The sequence below is a fragment of the Melitaea cinxia genome, chromosome 13 (assembly GCF_905220565.1).
Source record: "Melitaea cinxia chromosome 13, ilMelCinx1.1, whole genome shotgun sequence".
NCBI classification, from domain to species: Eukaryota; Metazoa; Arthropoda; class Insecta; order Lepidoptera; family Nymphalidae; genus Melitaea; species Melitaea cinxia.
In genome coordinates this window covers 9,092,150-9,114,973 of record NC_059406.1, presented here as the reverse complement: position 1 = coordinate 9,114,973, position 22,824 = coordinate 9,092,150, and the positions used below count along the sequence as shown (strand labels likewise).

The window sequence follows — 22,824 nt, the reverse complement described above, 5'->3', positions numbered from 1 at the left end:
GTCTCAACACAACTCCAAAAATTGTTTTGACGCATCGACGCGTTGTTGTTTCTGAAGCGGCGTGAGCATTCTCGATACCCATCTTGCACTGACTTTTGTCATACCCAGGTGGTCATGTAGGATACTCGAAGTAATGCAGATAACGTTTTTTCTTCAAACGGGTGTCCTCCAGTACAATTTTTTCCACTTTTTCGATGATGTCTGATGTGGTGGCCTCAACTGGCCTTCCCGAGCGGGGGTCGTCTTCAATCGACTCCCGACCATGTTTAAAAAGACCATGCCACTTGTAAATCATTAATTTACGAGGGCACTGTTCCCCATAAACGGTTTCCATTTCATTCAAAATGGTCTGAGCTGTCTTTCCTTGCTTGGTAAGGAATTTTATCACAGCACGGTGGTCAATTTTCTCCATAGTTGCAGTTTTCTTCCTGATTTACTTGTTTAGCAGGCGAGTGTTCGTAAGCGAATGACGCATTAGGGCTGAAACTCAGTTTATATACTAATGATGACTCCCAATTAGTATGACACTAAGTGAGCTACCCTATCTACACTCCATCCCCCCCATTCCTTGAACGTTTGGACCTCCCCTCGTATATTCGTCTTACGATTTATGTAAACCTTTATTAAGAAAAAAAGTAATTAAATTCTGTTTGTTCAACATCTCCACTTTATATTTGATTACAAAAGAAGTAATTACTAATTAGTTGATTATTAACTTAAGTATGTATTAAATTATTAAGTAAAAATCTTAGATATTCAATTTTATTATAGTTTTCATATTCAGTTAAAACACTTAATACTCCATGAAACAGCTATCTTAGAGATAAAATAATTTCATTACCCTACTTGGCTACGGCAAATTTTGAGTTACAAAGTAGTCAATTTCATTCAATGTCAATAACGGGCCATCTGTTCTTCTATCTTAAATGTAATATTTGTCGGGAACTGCATTTTTATGATGTAAATACAAAAATGTTTACAGACATCGAACAATTTGTAACTGTAATTCTAAGAAAGATCGCAGAAATCTCTGCGTCACACAACGTAAATCTTAAACATTTGTTGTTCTGTGTATATATAATATTAGGATCCTGTTGCGTCACGTCTATTGGTAAAATATATCTTGCTCCCAACGAAGGTAAAATATGTTATTATTATGCGGGCCTGTTCCATCGCAATTATATAATAAACTACAATTTTAAGTTTCGAAGGCTGCAAAAAGAACTATCTCATAAATAAATGGAAATTCAATGAATAAAAATAAAAATAAAAAATAAACTTATCTCTTGGTTACCGTCATACGTCAAATAGCTTTAACGGCAACCGGTGAAATAAGCCCTCATTATTTTTCTATGCCACTTCAGCCTATCGCGGTCCAGTGCTTCCCCAAGCTCACGCCAAAAATAGTGCGAATTCATGTGTTTTGCCCATAGTTACCACGCTGGGCAGGCGCGTTGGTGATCGCAGAGCTGGCTTTGTCGTACCAATGACGCTGTTGCCCATCTTCGGCCTGTATATTTCAAGGCCAGCAGTTGGATGGTTATCCCGCCATCGGTCGACCTTTTAAGTTCCAAGGTGGTAGTTGAACTGTGTTATCCTTTAGTCGCCTCTTACGACACCCACGAGAAAAGAGGGGGTGGCTATATTCTTTACTGCCGTAACCACCCATCAGATTGTTTTATATAAATGATATTAAAGTCAATATTTTATTTTCAGGAAAAAATCTCTACAACAATGAACACGTAGCGATTAAGATGGAGCCAATGAAATCCAAGGCTCCACAACTACATCTAGAGTACCGATTTTACAAACTATTAGGGACGCACGGTGAGTGTTGATTCATATTATTTTTAGATATAGTTTGTTTAATATTAAATATAGGATACATTTATAAACATAGTAAACCAGTATACAATGTGATAATTACAATTGTGTTTTTAAGGACTTTTTATCTCAAAATGGTAAAAATTAGTTGAAATATGCTGAATGGACACCGTGATCCCCTCGTATTTGGGTGTATTTAATGTTTTTATCTAAATCGCTTCAAATGGATTAATCACTCACGCTGCCGTCGGTTATTGTTTACGAGACAGAACAGTTTATATACAATGCCAGCAAGATTTCATAAGAGTGATTTTGCCACTAGTTAGGAAAATGCTTAGAGTGCACCTGCTTAGTTTAAAATAGAACGTTAAGCGTAATATCAATGAACAGATTTCCAAACGCTTTAATTACATTATAAACAATTCAATAAATAATTTAAACTTAATGAATACTTTTCACTTTGTTATACTAATTTGAGAAAAAAAGTTTGTTTTCTGTTTGTTTTCTTGAAAACATATATGTAATGAAAAATATGTAATGCGTATTGTGTCGTTAAAATATTTCATGGCATTTATAAAAAATCGTTTGGCACAAATACAGGTTTAAATACTTTTCGAATCAAATCAATTAGACATTCATATCTAGTACCAACCAATTATTATTATTATTATGCAATATTCAATAAAAATTGTTGCTTAGAGGGCATACCAAAAGTATACTACTTGGGTACTTGTGGCGGCCGCTACAACGCCATGGTCATGGAGTTGTTAGGTCCCTCTTTAGAGGACCTGTTCGTTCACTGCGGCAGAAGGTTCAGGCTCAAGACGGTCCTTATGATCGCTGTGCAGCTAGTAAGTCGTTAACGATAAATAGAAACGCGTTTTTCGGACACAACACCGCAACCGATATTGAATGTTGTCGCAACATGGTCATGACGCTGGTAGGGCCCCACGTAACGTTTAAAACGAGCATTGCTCTCGTCATATCGGCTTCAGTGTTGTGTCAATGCTAGGTTCGAGCGAGAGCAATGCTACGCTGTGTCTAAAACGTAAGTACTAAATGTATGTCTGTCTTCTTTCCTCCTCTCCTTATTCCCGTCGGTCCCCGTAGCGCCATCAACAGCAGAAGGCATACCCGAGGTGTACTACTTCGGCCCTTGCGGTAAATACAATGCCTTGGTCATGGAACTGCTCGGGCCGTCGCTAGAGGACCTGTTCGACCTTTGCGGCCGTCGCTTCTCTTTAAAGACTGTGTTGATGATCGCCATGCAGCTGGTGAGTTTCTTTTAATAATCTATACTTATAAAATGACTTAACTTTTGATTGACTCACTTATACACATCGTCTGATCATCGGCCAGACTAAACAACTGTAGACTGTCCTGGAGACATATAACATTTTTGACAGTCTGGCTTACTAGACTTTACCCTATCCATAAGTCTAAGGTTATAATTTTCAATCGTGCCTAAAAAAAATTATATTAGTACAAGATTTTTGCTATATCTTCACTTCAGCCTATCGCAGTCCACTGCTGGACATTGGCCTCCCAAGTATGTGCCAAAAATGGCGTGAACTCATGTGTTTTGCCCATAGTCACCACGCTGGGCAGGCGGGCTATGGTTGCTAAAATTTTGTTTCGTCACAATTTTTTTACGAAATTAGTATATAATATTTCATATTTTACTTATGATACCTATAAACTCGTGTTAAATCCTAATAGTTACTAATGATGTTTGTCTATTGTTCGAATAGTGTAAAGTATTAATAATTTGTTTGTTTTCGTGTTATTGATCGATGATCATATCGCTATTACAGTGATCTCTTATTACGGTTCTAATACGAGCTGAGTTTATTGTGCAGCTAATAAGGGCAACGTTTGCCTGTTTGTATGGCCTAGATCTTGGTTGTCAGTTGCCTAAACTGATTAAATGAATGATTGACTTTGACAACACGAGTTGACGATTTAATCACACTCTACACACCGTTACAAATTTCTACTACAGAACATGATAGCTAATAATTTTATATAAACAATTAAAAGGTATTCGGTAATGCATTACTGTACAGGTGGATTCAATTAAAAAGTATTAAATTAAACCACATATACAACATACGATTTCTAAGCTATATATATATTTCAAACAACCATTAGTGTAGGCACAAGTATGCTTACTACTGAACTTATAGGTACTATTGCTTCTATTTGCTAGAGCTTAGAAATGTATGGTGATGGTTTCATTATGAGTCGTTTAGTTTAATGCTTATATTCTTTATATTTTTTAAATGTATTTCTAACAATAGAATTGTGTAGAATAAAAGTATTCAATTTGTGTGGACGTATAAATTCATTACGATCCTGAATGGAAACGTAATCCTCGTAATTAATTCTAATCTTTGCAACTTTAGACGCTTAATAGACGTCCATTTGTTACAGTTACATCGCATCGAATATGTCCACACGAGACATTTAATATATCGGGACGTGAAACCCGAGAATTTTTTAATAGGTAGAGCTACGAGTAAAAGGGAAAAAATCATACACATCATTGGTGAGTCGACTTTTATTATATTTGCTTAAATTATAAACACAAATTCTTAAAAAAAGACAGTTTTGGTGCAAAAGGATTAGTTAAATGTTTATAAATAAGTAATTGTGTAAGGACATTTACGGTCCGTCTGTATCGAAGGTAATCAACTTAAATTTCTGTGATTTCGGTAACATCCGACTGATATACAAATGTTTATACATTTATATATTATTTTTTAAATAAATATTATTCAATGTTAATTCAAAGTGAAGTCGTGATCCATGTATAAAATTATTTAAGTTGAAATGTAACGTGCAACTATGTCAAGACAAATAGTGGCCTATTACTTAAACGTTCTACTTTGATGAAATGTTGTGTATAATCGTATACCGTTTATAATTTAGGTCGGTGTCCATTTTTAAATAAAATTACATTGAAACTTACTTTACTTATGAATGGATTTGGACAATTTTTTTTTCAAACGTAAATTACATTTCGAGATACCGTAAAGGTTGGATGTCGTTTCTAACTGATCCCTTATTTTTATTATTGTAGAGATATAAGATAATGGTTGGTTTATATTGAAACTACTAGTTTATACAAGAAATCATATAAATTGTAAGTGTTCTTGATATTCTAATTCTTCTGACCGAGCTCAAAACTCTTTACAGATCGCCGGTATTCATTTATTTATATTAAAATTTAAAAATATTAATGTAATTACTAACATTTATTATGGTATTTACTGTTTTTTTAATGTATGGTAATATATTATGGTATTAAAGTTTAATTCGTGCCGCAGTTTCGCTCGCCACCTTGAATCAACAAGGCCCAGTTTTCGCGAATCGATACACTTGACCTTCGTAATCCCATTATGCACTGCAGACAATGTGGATAGGAAACCGTTACCGCGTCAGCTGTCTTTAGACCCATTTTTAACGTCTGATAGTGAATTTAATACTCTTCAATTCATTATTATTAATGATAGTTGGAATGTTCAATAAACGATTGAAACAAAGCAAATTTATTTTTAAACTAGCTGTGCCCGCGACTTCGTCCGCGTGGAATTTAACAAGAAAATTATTGTTCAGTTTGCAAAGTTATAAGATAAATAAATATCTAAAAATAAAAGTAGCCTAAGTTACTCCTTATTACATCTACTATCTGCCAGTTAAAGTCCCGTCAAAATCGGTCCAGCCGTTCCAGAGATTAGCCGGAACAAACAGATAGACAGACAAACAGAAAGACAGACAGACAAAAATTGTAAAAAATGTTATTTTGGTATATGTACCGTGTATTACAAACAGACACTCCAATTTTATTTATTTGTATAGATTATTCAAATCTGATCAAAAATAAATATTTACGAGTATATTTTTAAAACACTCGAATTCTTTTAATTTAAAGAGATAAAAATCTAATCAAAATACATTATGCTATTTCTTGGGTAGATAACAATTGATATACGAACTGTACATCGCTAGAAACTTAATTTTTGTAGTCTATAACACGTGTATACGTGAAAAGATAGTTTATACTATAAAGATTTGACTAGACTTCGTAACTATACCGTGATGACAAGATAGCGAGCCGACACAATAGTGTCGTTAGGTAACTCGGTACAATGAGTTCGGTGAAGTAACACAATCTTTGAGACAACGCGGTCTGCGGTTGTAATGCGGTACAGACAGCTTTTTGTAGGACTTTGCTACTGATATCATATATTACTAATTTCTATAATTTGTTGTTACTAAAACGATAAAATAACATAATAATATAAAAAAGATAAACAAATTTATGTAAATAAGATAAAAATGTATCAAAAAATGTTAACATTTAAAATTCATTAAATTTTCATTTTTTCATTCATTTCGTAAAAAAAATGTGGTTTTCATTATTATCTAAAAATAATATTTTTGTACTACATACATCTAATATATCTAAAGGCTTAAGTACTTTAAAATTAGTAAATCGATTTGCTCTTTAAGCGTCTCAATTGTTACCACTTAGGACACGAGACTCACTAATTAATAGCACAGGTTATTTTTAGTACATACATGTCTTATATAAAACGACGTTTAATATATAAATGTTAGGATCTTTTTGTTAAATATAACAAATATGTTGTTAAAATTAAAGTTGAAACTGTTAATAATTCAATTACAAATGTGAAAGAAATTTGATATAACAAATAAACGATGTTTTTCAGTAACAGCAGTAAGTAGTAAATTGTAGTTTTGCAATAAGAAATACTGAAAACTTTGTATTTTAGTTAAAACAAAATATGATGACACTTGAATTTAAACTATGTAAATAATACGAAGTAAATTATTTTTCAGATTTCGGTTTGGCCAAAGAATATATAGACTTAGAGACAAACAAACATATCCCTTACCGGGAGCACAAGTCACTAACTGGGACTGCGAGATACATGTCAATAAATACACATTTAGGGAAAGGTATGGATATATTTTATAATTATTTCAAATAATACATCCTCCCTCTCAGCGTGGTGACTATGAACAAAACACATGAGTTCACTCCATTTTTGGCGCGAACTTGTGGAGGCCTATGTCCAGCATTGGACTGCGATAGGCAGAGGTGAGTGAGTGAGTTATTCTTAATACTTCCCCATCTTTGTATTGTTTGTTTTAGTTTTATGTGAAGACTTAGTGGACATATACACGTATATTACATGCATTACAATTTTAATACATATATGTATTCTCCAATAAAGATATCTAAAAAATACATCCGAAGAATACTGCGCGAACTTAGTTTTAGTTATTTCAATTTTTTTAAAACCCTTAATAAAAAAATTGCTTTAGTAATGTAGTAAATATTAACATTTTTTCTATAGAAACTTCTTTGTATAGCTACGACAAATCAAGTTAGCTTAGTATTACTTGGAAGTGTGTACATTGGAATCGATAACCTCATGAACCTAAAATCTGTAATAAGTCCGTGAAAAACAAATGACATAATTAGAAAATAGTTACCTAAACGACGAAATGATTTTATATTTTTTCAATTAAATTATTCAAATATATGTTTTTTCCAGAACAATCTAGACGCGACGACCTAGAAGCTCTGGGGCATATGTTTATGTATTTTTTACGTGGTTCCTTACCCTGGCAGGGTTTAAAAGCTGATACACTCAAAGAAAGATACCAAAAAATCGGCGATACCAAACGAGCGACTCCAATTGAGGTATTTTATTATTTATTTTTAACTTACATGAAACTTCATACTAAAGCTTTTAAGGTAATATGTAAGCAGCACCAATCGAAGATGAGTCGTACGTTCAAAGATTGAAAGATTAAAGATTGAAATTATTAGTATCCAGTAATTTAGCACCTAGTGAGCTTAATATGATGAGCTTAAGACTTATCCAGTTTCAACAGTTTTACCGAGGTGCTCGGCTAAGTTAACAAAAGATAGACAAAATAAAACACACGAAAACGAAACACGAAACAAACACGACCACAAATTATCAAAAATATCTTCAATGTAAAGAATTTCCGTTATAGTTTTATTTCAAGTATATATTTGATTTTGGTATGCAGAAATATGCCTGTTATTACTTTGAGAACCTTTAAAAGGTGTATCAAAGTAAAAATATTTAAAAGATTTTGAAGTTAGTAGAAGCTGAGATTAAAGTTAACCACAACTGCTAAATGTGCCTCCCATTTCGGGCAGTTTTGTTTGATGCAACTGCAAAAGTGTAGAAATTTTTAAAATTTTTAAATTTCCTATTCATGTTATTATTATATAGCGTTATGTAAATTGATTTAGCAAATTAAACTAATTACCATGTAAACTTGCGTAAAATCTACTACATAATTAGCCCAAAATTTCGTAATCGCTGAAAAAAAAATATTTTAAGAGATTGTAATTAATGGCAAAAGCAATATTACCAGCACATATTAGTACCTCACTCATCAGCATCGCAAGCGCGTTGCCGATTCCCCCAATGGCCCCAGGAGTTCTCGTTACCACAAGAACACAACACTGTTTGAGAGCTGTGCTATTTAGCTGTGATCTTCTGAACGGTTGAGGAGGAGATGTTTTCCCAGTCAGGCTGCTCTAGATCGGTAGGCCGTGCTCTACCTCTGTAAAATCTTAATTTTTTTCTCTTTCCCCATTAAATGCCAGTTTTTCCGTCGCTCTCCTGTTACGATTCAGCCTGTGACATCCCACTGCCGGGAATAAGCCCCTTTTTTGATGTAGGAGAAGGGTCGAGCTTAATCCGCCACGCTGCTCCACTGCGGAGTGGCGGACATATACCTCACTATTAGTAACAATCGCTATCGGGTGTTTACGATAATAACCGGGATCGACAGCTTAACGTGGGGGAGACCCACAAAGACATAACCAGACCGGATATAACACGAGTAGAAACGCAAATCCCCACTCCGAGAGCATAACGGGGAGGTGTGCGCGCCGGCAGGTGCTGTGCGAGGGCCACCCCGAGGAGCTGGCGACGTACCTGCGCTACGTGCGGCGGCTGGACTTCTTCGAGACGCCGGACTACGACCAGCTGCGCCGCATGTTCCGCGACCTGTTCGAGCGGCGCGGCTACGTGGACGACGGCGAGTTCGACTGGACCGGCAAGACCATGGTGAGTCGCAGTACACGCTGCTAACACTTGGCGCTAAGATACTTGTGGAATTGTGACGGTGTCGTTATATCATTTGCTTTGTATTGTTTAATAAAAAAAAAAAAAAAAACACTAATAAATTTCTATAAACGCTTTTTATCCGATTTCGAAATACAGTTTCAACTTGAACTAAACAATTCAGGATGCTGATTTTCTGTAGTTGATATGATCTGTACTATACTGTAATATACTACTGTGATAAGAGGAACGATTGATTAGTCCTGCTTTCCATATTGATAGAGATAAAATTATCTAAGAGATATTTCTAAATTATTGTTAAGCGAGAATTTTGTTTGTGCTTATGTACATATGTTTGTACGACATTAATGGGAACTTTGTGGGCAAAATCTTTTGGCAAGTTTTAATGTACATATATTTGTCACATCAATGTGTACCATGTAGAAAGTTTTTTTTGAACGCCTCCGAGTAGGCTGTGCTTTATTCTCACAAAATGAAAAATACAGGAAGTGCATACTCTTAAACCTCTATATTTTTATAAACAAAGCATTAATATAATATAAAATTCACACTTTTACACAGAATACATATCAAACTATAAATTAAATATTATTTGAAGTCTTTTTTGAATATTATTATAGTTCAAAAATCAACTAAATAAATATTATGTTGGACGTCAACTTATTGATGTACGGATGATTACAAAAATCTGAGAACCACTTGACGAAATAAGCTGTTTTTTTATTGTGTCAGAAAACTATTTAAAAGCCAATATGAAGGCTGAAAAATTCTTCAATTTTAAACAATAAACATTTGCATGCCTTCAAGGAGGCAACTAAAACCTTTTTTATTATAGACAGATTTTTAGCAATAGCGAGAGTTCCAAGTATTACAACAAATGCCAATTATTTAAATATTATTACAGTATCCTGAGTAAAGCCAGAAGCTCATATCACAGTGAATTATGACTTGAATAGACATGGCCGTTACGTCAACAAATTCTTTTTTATTTATTTATACTTTTTGTAAAATGTGTTACAAAGAAATATTTTAAACTCTAAATTATTATTAGTACCTACTTTAATTATAATTGATCCTTATTATAACTTTATTGAGCTTTATAACTTTAAATCACACTGTGACGAAATTGTTGTGACTTCCGGTTACTTACAAATTATTTTCAAAATAATAAAGTATCATAAATATTTAAACACTACTTAAATTATTTTACTTGTGTTAATATAAAGAGATGCGCTAATATTGTGAAAGTGTGTTTTTTAAAAATGTAATCGCTGCACAATAGTGTTTATAGTAATCGTTAATTTTGTACATCCTATTTGCAAGTGTTATACCGTACAAAACAATCAAAATTGAAATCGATAATCTTCTGTAAATATTTATTTCAACGTGTAACACTTTCAAGTACCATATAATACGTCCTTGCATGCAATTAGCTTCTAACATCGTTCTACATTCATTAAATGAAGTCTTTGTTAGTATGAATGCTAGCCTACAACACCACAAATGCTCTGTTATGCAATAAAGCCTGTCTTTTATAATTTTCCACTGTTTGGTGCAACAAATTTTTTAATGTTTTGTTTCAAAATAAAAATTTATTTTTGAAATACTCATTGTCACAATGAAATTTCTTATCCGATGGTACCTAGTTGTTAATTGCTAGAAATTATTATTTATTGTATTTGCGTAATAAAGCTAACACGTAAATGTGTGTTTTTGTGTAGATTAGTGGTTTTGTAGTTTGAAAAAAATGTTTATAATTTTTTTTGTGTGTCTGACAGCAATAATAAAAAATGATATTATCAATCGTGTAACAAGAAATGTTCCTAGCACTATTAAATAATATGCTAATAAAAGAATTCTATGTCAAAATTACATTGTAAAAATTGAAAAAAATCTATGGACTTTGTTTGTTGGACATTGAAAGAGAAAATAAAAAAAAAAATTGAACTCGTTATGTTTTTCTATACTATTAGTATGAACAAAAATAAATACTTTACTTACAAAGCGGATCTCCCTTAATCACGTAGACTCTAAAGCCCCTTTCGGAAAAACATCAGGAAATATCACAAGGAAGGGGAAAAAATACACGTGATTTTTGAGCACGGGAGGGGGGGGGGTGACCTAAAATCTTATCAATATCACTAAGGATGTGGTTTTGGTGTATCACGTAGTAGGCTGCCAAAAAGTTCCTAAAAAACTTCACGTGATTAATTGACGACCCCCTAACACTTGTTTGACTGAGATCATTTCACTAACACTTAACTTTTTTAAAAATATGATCCCTAACCTTTTTGAAAAATTGATTTAATTAAAAAAAAATCATCAAAAATAAAATATTGGTATATTTAATAAAAAAAAAAAACATTTGTTTTATTTAAAACTAATGTTTTTATTATTTTTTATTTCATTTATTTCTTTAACATAAGGTAACATAAGCAAAACAATTACTATCTTAAAGAATAAGATTTATAAACTTTACGACTGTATGCATGGGGATCCTAGCCTACATAAAATATTGCGGTGTTTCAAAAAAATATTGTCTTATTAAAAATGAAGTATTAGGTTTGAAAAACGCATTATTGTTACCGCTTTCCTACCGCATGGCGTTACTAACCTGCCTGTTGTGTGCCGCATGCTTACCGCAGCCCGCAAATATGCACGTTATGAGAATATTACGTAACGCGCCGCCTTCGAATATCGTTAGAAATAAATCAGACAAGGTCAGTGCATCAACGCTGTACGCTTCTGACGTTGATTCGTAACTCGATTAGTAAAATCATGTAATGTACATGTAGTGTTTCATACTAAATATATACATATGATGTAGATGTGTACTTTTTTTAGTTATGTAGTATTTAGCATATTTGAATTTTTACTACTTCATTTGCGTGGGTCTTTAGCTTTCTTCAATAGTTTCATTAGTAGTATGGTCATCAATATAGTTTCGTTCATTTACTCTTAAGTTGGTTTCTTCATAAATTCTAGTATTTCATTAGTTTGGGACACAGCAATAATAAAAATTATTTCAGTATAAAATTAGTTGATTCGTTTGAAATTTAAGCTTATTTGAGTTTATTAAAATCTTATTTCTGTGTCCCTTTTCCATAGCTAATTATAATAGTAGATGGGAAATAAAAGAAAACAACGCATTAATATATTTTTTCTCGTTTATTTTAGTCTACACCGGTGGGTTCAATACAAACTGGACACGAAGTAGTAGTATCGCCAAATCGAGATAGACATCAGCCCTTCCACAAGGTAAGCCTATCAAACTTATACAATAAGACGTATAAATATTATAAGAAAAGAATAGTAATAATATAAAAATATTAAAATGATTTAACTATTAATTTGTGTAGAAATAAAACAGTGATGTTTACTTACTGCCACTAATCTTAAGCACGCCTAGATAGAAATCACTTCCAAAACTAAGTTTTAATTTTTTTATTATACGCACTAGGTACTTATATATTTTCTAAGAATATTATTTATTTCTGTCAGTTTTTTCACTTGACAACATATCTATTATATGGTATATTTTTAAAATATTATTATTGTAGGATTCTTGACTATGTCTTCTGTGAAATTAAATACATTTTTTATATTATATGCGTAAATACGAAGTGAAGAGACTGGCGAACTTATTTGCTTTTTTGTCGGTGCAGGATGATTTGTGTGATTATATGATTGGTTTGGTTGAGGACGATGAGGCGGCGCTTATATCCGGAGAGGTTTGGTTCACGTACCCTGTTTTGTGTTCTACCTTAGACTTCGCTATCCCTTACACACTTCAAATCTCTCCATACTTGCTACCTGTTGATACAAGCGACAGGCAATTAAATTAAACAACATAAATTATCGTTTTATAATTGAAATTAGTCAATTAGAAGACAGTAGTTTCAGTTTCATTTTAAATCTTGTCCCAAAACTAAAATACAAATATACTAATATTGTGCACGCAAAACAAGGCATGTTGTTGCATAGAAAAAAAAAAACGAAAGAGAAATAAAAACATGTACAAAAGGCGTACCCTACACTAATACGTGTTCGACTCCTAACTACGTTCCTTAAAATGGGGGTCTATAGGCGTAAAATAATGATCACGTACCGCGTGAAAAAAAATTTTAGCCCAGTTTTAAATTTGACTTTTTGAATAGACGAGCGACTTTGATAGATTCGTTCCGCATGATACCTTTTGTGAACGCGTAAGCTCGGCTATAATTTACAATAAAATACATTCTACGAGAAAAAAAATTCGTTTCAATGTGCGGGCGGTTCTTTAGTTTTATGTGACAGTTAGTATTAATATTTTACTTTATCGACGTTTTTTGGGGCTATGAGTAGCTATGTTAGTACTGGAGAAATATGCAGAAGAACGTTGCCAGAGTAGCTCGCATATTACGACAAAATAAAATTTAATAAAGGGCTAGTTTTTTTTTTCACGTGGAATGTGATCTATAATACCTACAAAAACCCCCCATTTGAAGGAACGCAGTTAAGAATCGAACCCCTTATATGTACACAAGTGCACATACTCTAATATATATATACAGCGACGTACAAATGTAATAAATATTATATTTAGCTATTGCTTGTATTAGTAACATTTTTTTGTAAATAGCTTAAAAATGTGTGTAGTAAGTGTGGTTTAATTTAATGCCTTTCGCTTGTATACATGTTTATAATTTTTAATTTATTACACTGTTTCAGTTTTGGTGTGATTATTTTATTAATAAAAAAATAAGGAGGTAGTTAAATCCTTAAATGAATTAAGGGAGTTACCATGTTTATTTATTATTATTTTTTTTTTTGTATAATCAATCGTTACATTTTTCGTTCATTACCGATTTTAATGGTTTTAATTTGTATTTGCTAACTCAAATGTACCCATATATGTCGCATTTATTAACGCTATGTTAAAACTCAAATTTGATTTATTATTTAGTTATCACAATCGACGCATTTGTTTTTTTTTTTTACCAAATAATCCATAAAACCTTTAAATAGGTTCTATTTTTTTTTAATTTCGTCTTTTATGTACATATGTTAAGATTTAGTTTCTAGATATACTGTTTGCGTTTAAGTAATGTTACCACAAAAATCTTCTATAATTTCCGTATAAATAAATATTATAAAGAATGCATTAGTCCGACAGTGTAAAACTAAGCCAATTTTCAGATTAAGCCATATAAACTAGACCGGTATTATTTATTTATTAGGTAATTAAGATTAACTGCACGCTCGTTTGAAACGTGAGTCACGGGGCTCTACGGCGGTTATTAAATTAGCTTACTTGTCTTTATTAACGCCGATTTAACACATAAATAGACAGATATCTATATAAATAAAAATGACTCGCCGAAACGTATTGTACATGCATTACTTCTGAATGACTGCACTAAATTGGATAATTGTTGTTTTTTGTGTTCGTTATTGTTAGATAAGTATATTTATAAAAATTCATTTTACAACAATAATGCACATGGCGTATTCGTATGTTTTACAGAATAAACAAATTTAATCATATATTATTTTATACAGTTGTTTTATTTAGTGTTTCTCTTTTATTCTCGACTATAATTAACTTTTGGGCTAAGTTTAACACGCACTACGAATAATATTGTACTACTAATAATATAGTTATTAAAACAATTAAGAACAAAATTAGGTTATCGTTTTTACAAAATAGTCATTACGGATAAGCTTGTTTATTTATGTAGTATTTTCATTACATTTCGTGTATAAACATGAAAACGAACTTAATAATTAAACGCTTCATACTCAACGGCCCCCAGTAGGATTTTCTTGTGTCGGGGTTCTGAAAACACATGCAATGCATAAGCACAAATGCCCAGACCTCGACAAACATAGGCAATACAATTATTTGTCATGTGCGGAGATAGAACCCGCGAACCCTAGCGTGAGCCCCGTGAGCATAGAGTGCTGTTACCGCTGCGCCTGTACCTATTGCTGCCGCGTCGTCAATGTAATTTAAATGCGTGTATTGTGATGGTCTTACCATAAATTGATTTATGTTTTTATAACGCTTAAAGTATAAGTCATAGCGTTATGTTTAATACGAGAAGATCATTCAAAAATGGTTTAAATAAACAATTTCAGGGCGCCGTAAAAGACTCCGGTACCGGCGGTACCGCAAATACCGGTGGTAACTGGCCGCACAGCGGGAAGGCCACGCCTCTCACTGCGGGTCACCTTACGCCGGCTGACAGGCACGGCTCTGTGCAGGTACAAATCTCATCGTAAAAACACTTTACTATCAAACATATATCAAGATAAACACATTGAGCGTTGTTGATTTCTAAAATCCGGTTTGTAGGACCAATTTTTATAATTTCTTCTATTTTTGCGTATTTCTTTTCATAATAAAAGTGAGTATAAAAATGTCATCAGCTGAATCCATTTATATTTATAAAAATTGTTCTAATATAACTGACTAGCTTATACATAACTTATAAAATGTGTTAGCCAATATACCTAAGCAATATTGGCACGTAAGCGTTTCGTCTCGATTTAATAAACAGAAGAGTATAATGGGGTCTATTAAAGTATAAAAATGATCCTAGTATAAGCTAGCGTGATAGAAATAGAATCTGTTTGCAATTATTTCTTTTTACTTTACGTCCACGCAGACATCTATTCTATTGTTAATTTTTAAGCAATGAAGCATGGCAACTTATGAGTTAGTTACCTATTTTCAAAATAATTTACAATTATTCTGCATGACTATTATCATATTACGATATCATTTTCCTTATGATATTTATGCGTTTATTTGTCGACCGTGAATGTATATTGTTGTATTTATTTTTTAGCTGTTGAAGAATAAGCATTTTCGGTATGTGAAATTTCCCGGATCGGTGTCAACGGTCAGTTGTGAACATTTTGCGGCAGTCGTTGTGTGAAATTTTGCATGTCGCTTTGAGCTAAAATAATTGTGTCTGATTTTGACGGTAAATATTTAGACGGAAACTATAGTGAGATTAAAAAGACAATCAATTTGTCGGCCGCAAATACAATTAAATCGGCTAATAAAAAATATAAAATAAAATGTAAGAAACAGGTTAATAAAAATCAAAATATTTTTAAAATTATTATACATCATTCGCTTTAAGAAAATGGTAGATGTGAAAAATGATCGCTTTTATTTAGCCACCTACGCATTTTGGTCAATGATATGTAGTCAATTAGAACGGCGTGTTTTCAAATTAACACATTGAATTAGTCATTCAGACAAAGATACTTTATATAGCAAAAGTAAAAAAAAATCCATTTGTACAATTATACTAGATGTTCGACTCTCAACTACGTTCCTTCAAATGGGGGGTTCTTTAGTTCAAATAGATCACGTACCGCGTGGAAAAAATTCCTAGCCCATTTTTAAATTTGACTTTATTTAAATAAACAAGCTACTTTGATAGACTCGTTCTGCATGATACCTTTCGCGAGCACGTAAAAACGCCTTTAAAAAGGAAAATTATTACTAACTAGCCGACTCGTGCCCACTTCGTTGGGCGTTAAGTATTATTTTTCTGATGTAAATATACAGTAAGGTTTTCATCTCGCTCGCATTTCTCCGAGTTGATTTACATATACTATTATTTTTCACTGAATTTTTGTTAAAACAATAAAATATAGCCTATATTATTCCTGAACAGTGTAGCTTTCTGTTAGTGAAAGAATTTTCATGATCGGATCAGTATTTGCAAAGATTAGTCCCTACAACAAACAAAGTTAGAAACTTTACCTCTTTATAAGATTAGTATAGATTGACGAATACAACTAAACAATAGTGTATTGGAAAGAATTATTTTCCTCGTAGAATGTTATTTATTGTAAATTATAGCTGTAAACGATTATGCAGAAGTGTCTTGCCAAAGTGGCTTCTCTCTTAAGACAAAGTAAAATTTAAAAAAGAATTAAGATTTTTTAAATTTTACTTTGTCTAAATATACGACGCGTTGGCGCAACGGTCACAGCGATGGTTTTGTGGCTGTTGTGCGGTTGCGGGTTCGATCGCCGCCCACGACAAACATTTGTATGGCCCATACAGATGTTTGCCGAGCTCTGGGTCTGTGTTGTACAGTCCTTGTGGGTCTCCCCACCGTGCCTCGGAGAGCACGTTAAGCCGTCGGTCACGGTTGTTACCACATACATCTGATAGCGATCTGTTAGGAGCCTCAAGGCGAGAGTCTTTTTAAAAAAGGAAACAAAATTTATTTTTAAAGCATACGTCTAGCGCGGATGGAAGAAGGGAATGAGACTGACTATGGCGGATAAGTAATAACACCTGCTAAAGGATAGAAATACTGAATAGGCAGAATAGGAGTGCTGAATAGGGAATAAGGGTAACTGATCAGGGTTATAACAGATCGTTACTCATAGTAGGAAATATATCCGCCAACCGCATTGAAGCAGAGTTGTGGATTAAGCTCTGATCCTTCTCTTACACGGGGAAAGAGGCATATAGCCAGCAGTGGGATATTACAGATAGAGGCGTAAGATTTTTTTACGTGGAACGTGATATATTACACTTACAAAAGCAACCATTTAAGGAACATAGTTAGGGAGTCGAACGATCTATATTTTATTTAGAATGAGGTTCTCTTTAAAGTTTTTTTTTTTCTGTTTCCTTACTAATAATTTTATAATCTAGAATTTATAAAAACCGTCAAAGCCGGACTCGCATCAAAATGCTCTTCGATATATTGTACTATTAAACAAGCTTTTTAAGTTGCGCAAGATAATTATTAAACATGATCGAAAAAAATTAAAAAAAAAAAAAAGAAACGCTTGATATTTCAAAAGTATGTAGTAGTGAGTCAATTAAAATATTTTTAAACCGTATTGAAAATGCTTTTCAAATAACTGAACCTCTGTATAGTTTTATGTGCTATAAATGTTGCTTGGATATGATCCCAAAGATTTATTTTTCCGGTTAAATATCACGCACAAGACAGCTTTTTAACCATCTCAGCAAAATTTTTTGTTTTGATAGCACTTGGGTGTACCAGGAATAGAATTGTGAAGTCTATGCGCAAATTCAACTCTTATTCATATGTAATACTAATAAATTTAACAGTTTTTTTTTTTACAATGGTCTAAAAATAGAATAGACGTAAACAAGTTTGTGTGTTTATCGTTAGTGATTATTATTTATTTATGATACGTTATTAAATCGAGTATAAATAAAGTTTCCCGATTACTTAATGTGTAATTTTAATTCAAAGATGTTAGGGTCAAGTCAATAATAAAGAATATCGAAAGTAGGTTATAAATTAAATTTAGTGGCTGTGGAAGCTAGCTTAACTGATATAGTTTTTTTATATATATAAGCTGTATATACCGATAGTAAATAATGGAAAAAAATACATTATTATCAAATCATCTATTTTACAAAGTAGCGTTCTTAGCGTAAAATCAACTATATCCGAAATAAATACATTAAATTTAAAAAACCACGCGATTTTAATTTATTACGTTGGAACCCTAAAATTTCTATTACTTTGAATGTATTTATTACACCTCTTTTTATTTTCAAGTAATAAGGATTGTTTTACGATTTCGACTGTGTTTTAGCTGTATATATTATGTACACTCTTTTAGCGTGTTAAACTTTTCAGGAAATAGCGTCAAATAGTCAGTTGATGTGGAGAAAAAAAATCAAAACTCAAAATCGTAGCCACGGTATATTGAAAAAAAAAAAAACAAAAGTAGACTCAATATAAATCATAATTTCTCTCTGCTACGATCCACTTTACGGGTCTTTTTTACTATAAACACAGAAAATCATTATTATCTTAAATTAGCCACCATTTCACCAGTATCTCCATTGTGACGTGTTAATTTCATTAAAACCGCCTCGTTTTTCTTGGGTTTTTTTCTTTACCCCACACATGAACTGGAGCGGAGGTAGTAACTGACATTTAATACAAGCCGCCCACTTTTTTTAAGCGCGTATTCTACCCACACAACTGTTTAATACCGAGTACGTGATTAGATATTAAAGAGAGAGAGCCTCTCGCAAAGGTAGTAAGTAACTGGCGGTGTCTTCAGGTGGTGAGCTCTACGAACGGCGAGCTGGGCGCCGACGACCCCACCGCTGGCCACAGCAACACGCCCATCACGCAACACCACGAGGTGGACGTGGTCGACGACACCAAGTCAGTGTTCCAACTGTATGCGACCTTTCCGTTTTATTTCTTAGTTTAAGTTTGCCCCACGGAACCGTACTCACACATACACGCACGCACACGCTACCCACTCATACACGCACGCACACGCTACCCACTCGTTCTCTCGACGATACGTAATTAGTGTTTTCTTTGTGTTATTTCTGTTACACTGTATTTTATTCGTTCAATTAGTTCACAGTCTCCCTAAAAATTCGTAAGTGAAATATTTTTTACATATTAACTCAACTTTTAATAAATTTTTTTGAACTTTAAAATAGGAATTAACATCATTTTTCTTAATGAAAAATGTTTTATTGAGTTGCTGTTACGCACAGCGATTATATTCGAGAAGATTTTTTATTGCTGTCATCTATAAAATATATTTGCAAATTTCCCATGTCATATTTTCTTCATCACTTGTTAGCAATTCGTTTTTTTGACAAATCATTAGTATGAATATGTATAGAATAATATGTGAAACACTTTACAATGTATATGTATCGGCACAGAAATTGAGCGTTCAATGACCGATTAGGGATCGTTGTGTGTATTATGCAGGGGTTGCCAACAAAAAATAGGTTTGTTCAGTACAAAAATAAAAATAAATAAAGTGTAAAAGAATTTAGTACTCATTAAATCGATAAATTTTGAAAGTAAAGTTGAAAGTCAGTTGCTCAATATCCGCACCAATAACTATAACTGAACAAACACTAATACCCAGCACTTGACACTATACCAATCACTACTCGTTTAATAGATGGGTAATGTCATAAATATGTTTCAATTTTTATAATCTACTTGTATGTAGAAAAGTATATTTGTTTAACTTTTGTACATTTACGTGATTTTATGTAACATGACATTATGCATTTATAAACTTGTTATTTTTATTTATTTTTTAACATTTACGTTAAATATTTTCATTATTATAAAATAATGAAAATATTTAATTATTAATATTAAATATTTAATAATGTAAGTTGGTTCTTTTTTAGTCTCCGATATACATATAGTTTTTAAAGGTAATATGGGGAAATTTAAAACGATGGAATATATAGATAATAAGTTTTCTAGTCATTTCTAGGATTCTTATTACTACTGATAAGGCATTTTTTTTTACTGATAGCCGGTTACCGAATTCTCCACACTGCCTCTGTTAAAATTTCTTGCTCGTCTTTTCCACATTTATTTTTCAAAATTTACGTTGCTTGAACAATTATTTTTTATTAAATTTTTCGTTATTCCGTACATGCTTGCTTAATTTAAGCGTTCTAAACTTCTTCTATATTTTCTAAATCAATAATTATTATCAGTAACTATTTATTACTGACATGTATATTAGAATTATTGATTCATAATTAAATTCACACTATGTTTATTGAACATATTCATTTTAGTATATTTGCTGGGCACTAAAACAATTTTTGTTTTCAATTTTCTGTAACGTATTATTGTTTCTCTATAATCTTATATCACAGTGTATGAAGTTAACCACAGGCAGACTAAAAAAAAAAATCATCATGTAGGCAATCCGTCTATTCCAGATGTTGCTGTTTCTTCAAACGTAAAAAGAAGAAGTGTGCGACGCGCGCGTACAAGTGACGCGTGTGCGCGTGACCGCCCCGCACCGCTAGGGTTGCCGACTGCCCGAGTACAAGGGGTGGCGTGGACGGCCGAGCTATGCCCGTTTCTTTCTAGCGCACAGGAACGTGCACGTTAGAAAGAGACGGTGTGACGTACGAAGGCAGACGAGCGCTCTAGCGAACCTAGCTACCTGTCTTGCTCTTACATACGCGGGACGTGTAGTTACTATACGTTAGAAAGAGAAAGAAGTTCAGCTAAGCAGTTTAACACATACTCGGAATGGATTGTCGATCTGCGTGTTGGTAAGAATAAATAACGCAACGTTTTAATTGTGGGTCCTACGGTGATGACTTACTAATGAAATACTATTTGTCTATTTCTAACGTTTATAGAATTGATTTTGTTCTGCTATATAAGAAGGAGACAGGTAACCTGCAGTCTTATTGTACGTAATATGGCTCGTCCGCTCTACAAATCCTCTAGGAACATTATCTGCATTAGCTCATAGTACAACATTCGCCGCTTACCATCTTCCATTCATATAATTATTTGTATCCGTATATTAAATTGGAAGAACTCAAAAGATATTTGTTATTTTGATTATTTCAACTTAAATTATGTTGTCTAAGAAATGTGAGATTTAAAATGCCTAATGATTATTTAAATGTTTCAAAATAAGGTTTTATTTTTAAATTAGTACTTTTATATGAAATGTATCAGTATTTATGACATATTTTGGTCTTTCGCAACGTAGAATCATTCGTATTCGTAAGTTGGCAACCCTATTTATAAAGCATTCGTTCGACTTTTCAATGTACACGCATTTATCTGTATGAATAAGTGCTAATTGGAAATTATTGATTTAAAAAATCGACCATATCTGTATTTTGCCTTCGACGGGTGAGATTGTTTGTGAGAAGTTAACAATCACGTGGTTTTTTGATGTGGGTGTTGATACAGTAAGCGTTAAAATTGGATGTAATGTTAGTTGTTTTGGTTGTATTAAATTTTTGTAAATATCTTATAAACAATCTCAACTGTAGTGATTTTGTTACTGTTATTGTAACTATATAAACCACTCAACCAACACTGTTAAATTTGAGTAATAGATAACATAATACCCCTAATCAAATAAATTATAATTCATATAGATCCGTTGATTCACATTTATCTATAATGAAAACCAGCAAGACCAAACGAATATATTTATATTTATTTCATATATTTTGACATTATGTAACCAAATTCGTTTTCTGTTATGTTAGGCGTTATATCAAAACCCACGGCTCCTTGTATTAGTAACTTAATTATTGTACGGTAATGTTACTTGATAATTCAATGTATATTTTATATATAATCGGAGCACTTGAAATATATGACAAAATGTTAAAATTATTACTATATATTTGTAATAGTATTTGATTTCGATTCAATTCAGTTGGTCAGGCAGCTACCGTTATAATATATTTAACGTAAGAATCTGACATACTTATTAAAGAAAAATAATTTATTATCAACGGTCTAAAAGCTCGTCTCTAGATATTCCAGATATAGAGGCAAGATATTTTTTATTAATAAGGTGGTCAGAGTTAATTAAAAAAACCTTTATGACGTCCAAACATAAATGTACAATAACCACTTACAAAGCAACTATACTTAAATAATTCATAATAATAAAAAAAGTATTTTTTATTACACAAAATTTTTCTCGGTTTTACAATTGGAATTAGCGCTTAGGATATATAGAACATTTAATCAGTTGGTGAAATAGAATAACTCTGAAATTAATACAAAATATAGACTAAATTATATTTTGTTTAATTGTAATAGGCATTCTTTATGTAAATCAAAATTAAAGTTTAAATACTTTAATATTTATTGGTTGTTTAGCGCCGAGTCAATTGTTATAGTCGATACATTTGCTATTCAACGCTTACACAATAGTATCAACGGATCACTGAACGATGCATTCAAACTATACATGAAAACCAAAGACAAAACTAGGACAAAACGGAACTTTAAGATGCCTAAATAATGTAATTAAATATCTTAGTTTT

At 32.5% G+C, this 22,824-nt stretch overlaps 1 protein-coding gene across 1 annotated transcript in view; it reads left to right on the top strand.

The window, feature by feature from the left end:
* Positions 1-21,354, top strand: part of LOC123659085 (casein kinase I) — a 36,785-nt gene extending 15,431 nt beyond the window's left edge. The window contains exons 2-13 of the mRNA XM_045594351.1: positions 1,717-1,827; positions 2,935-3,098; positions 4,258-4,372; positions 6,691-6,810; positions 7,413-7,561; positions 8,802-8,972; positions 12,168-12,248; positions 12,656-12,721; positions 15,111-15,236; positions 15,824-15,877; positions 19,065-19,171; positions 20,710-21,354. Coding sequence (XP_045450307.1) covers positions 1,717-1,827; positions 2,935-3,098; positions 4,258-4,372; positions 6,691-6,810; positions 7,413-7,561; positions 8,802-8,972; positions 12,168-12,248; positions 12,656-12,721; positions 15,111-15,236; positions 15,824-15,877; positions 19,065-19,171; positions 20,710-20,785 — 1,340 coding nt within the window. The 3' untranslated portion in view covers positions 20,786-21,354. The remainder of the gene's footprint in view (positions 1-1,716; positions 1,828-2,934; positions 3,099-4,257; positions 4,373-6,690; positions 6,811-7,412; positions 7,562-8,801; positions 8,973-12,167; positions 12,249-12,655; positions 12,722-15,110; positions 15,237-15,823; positions 15,878-19,064; positions 19,172-20,709) is intronic.
* Positions 21,355-22,824: the final 1,470 nt, after the last annotated feature.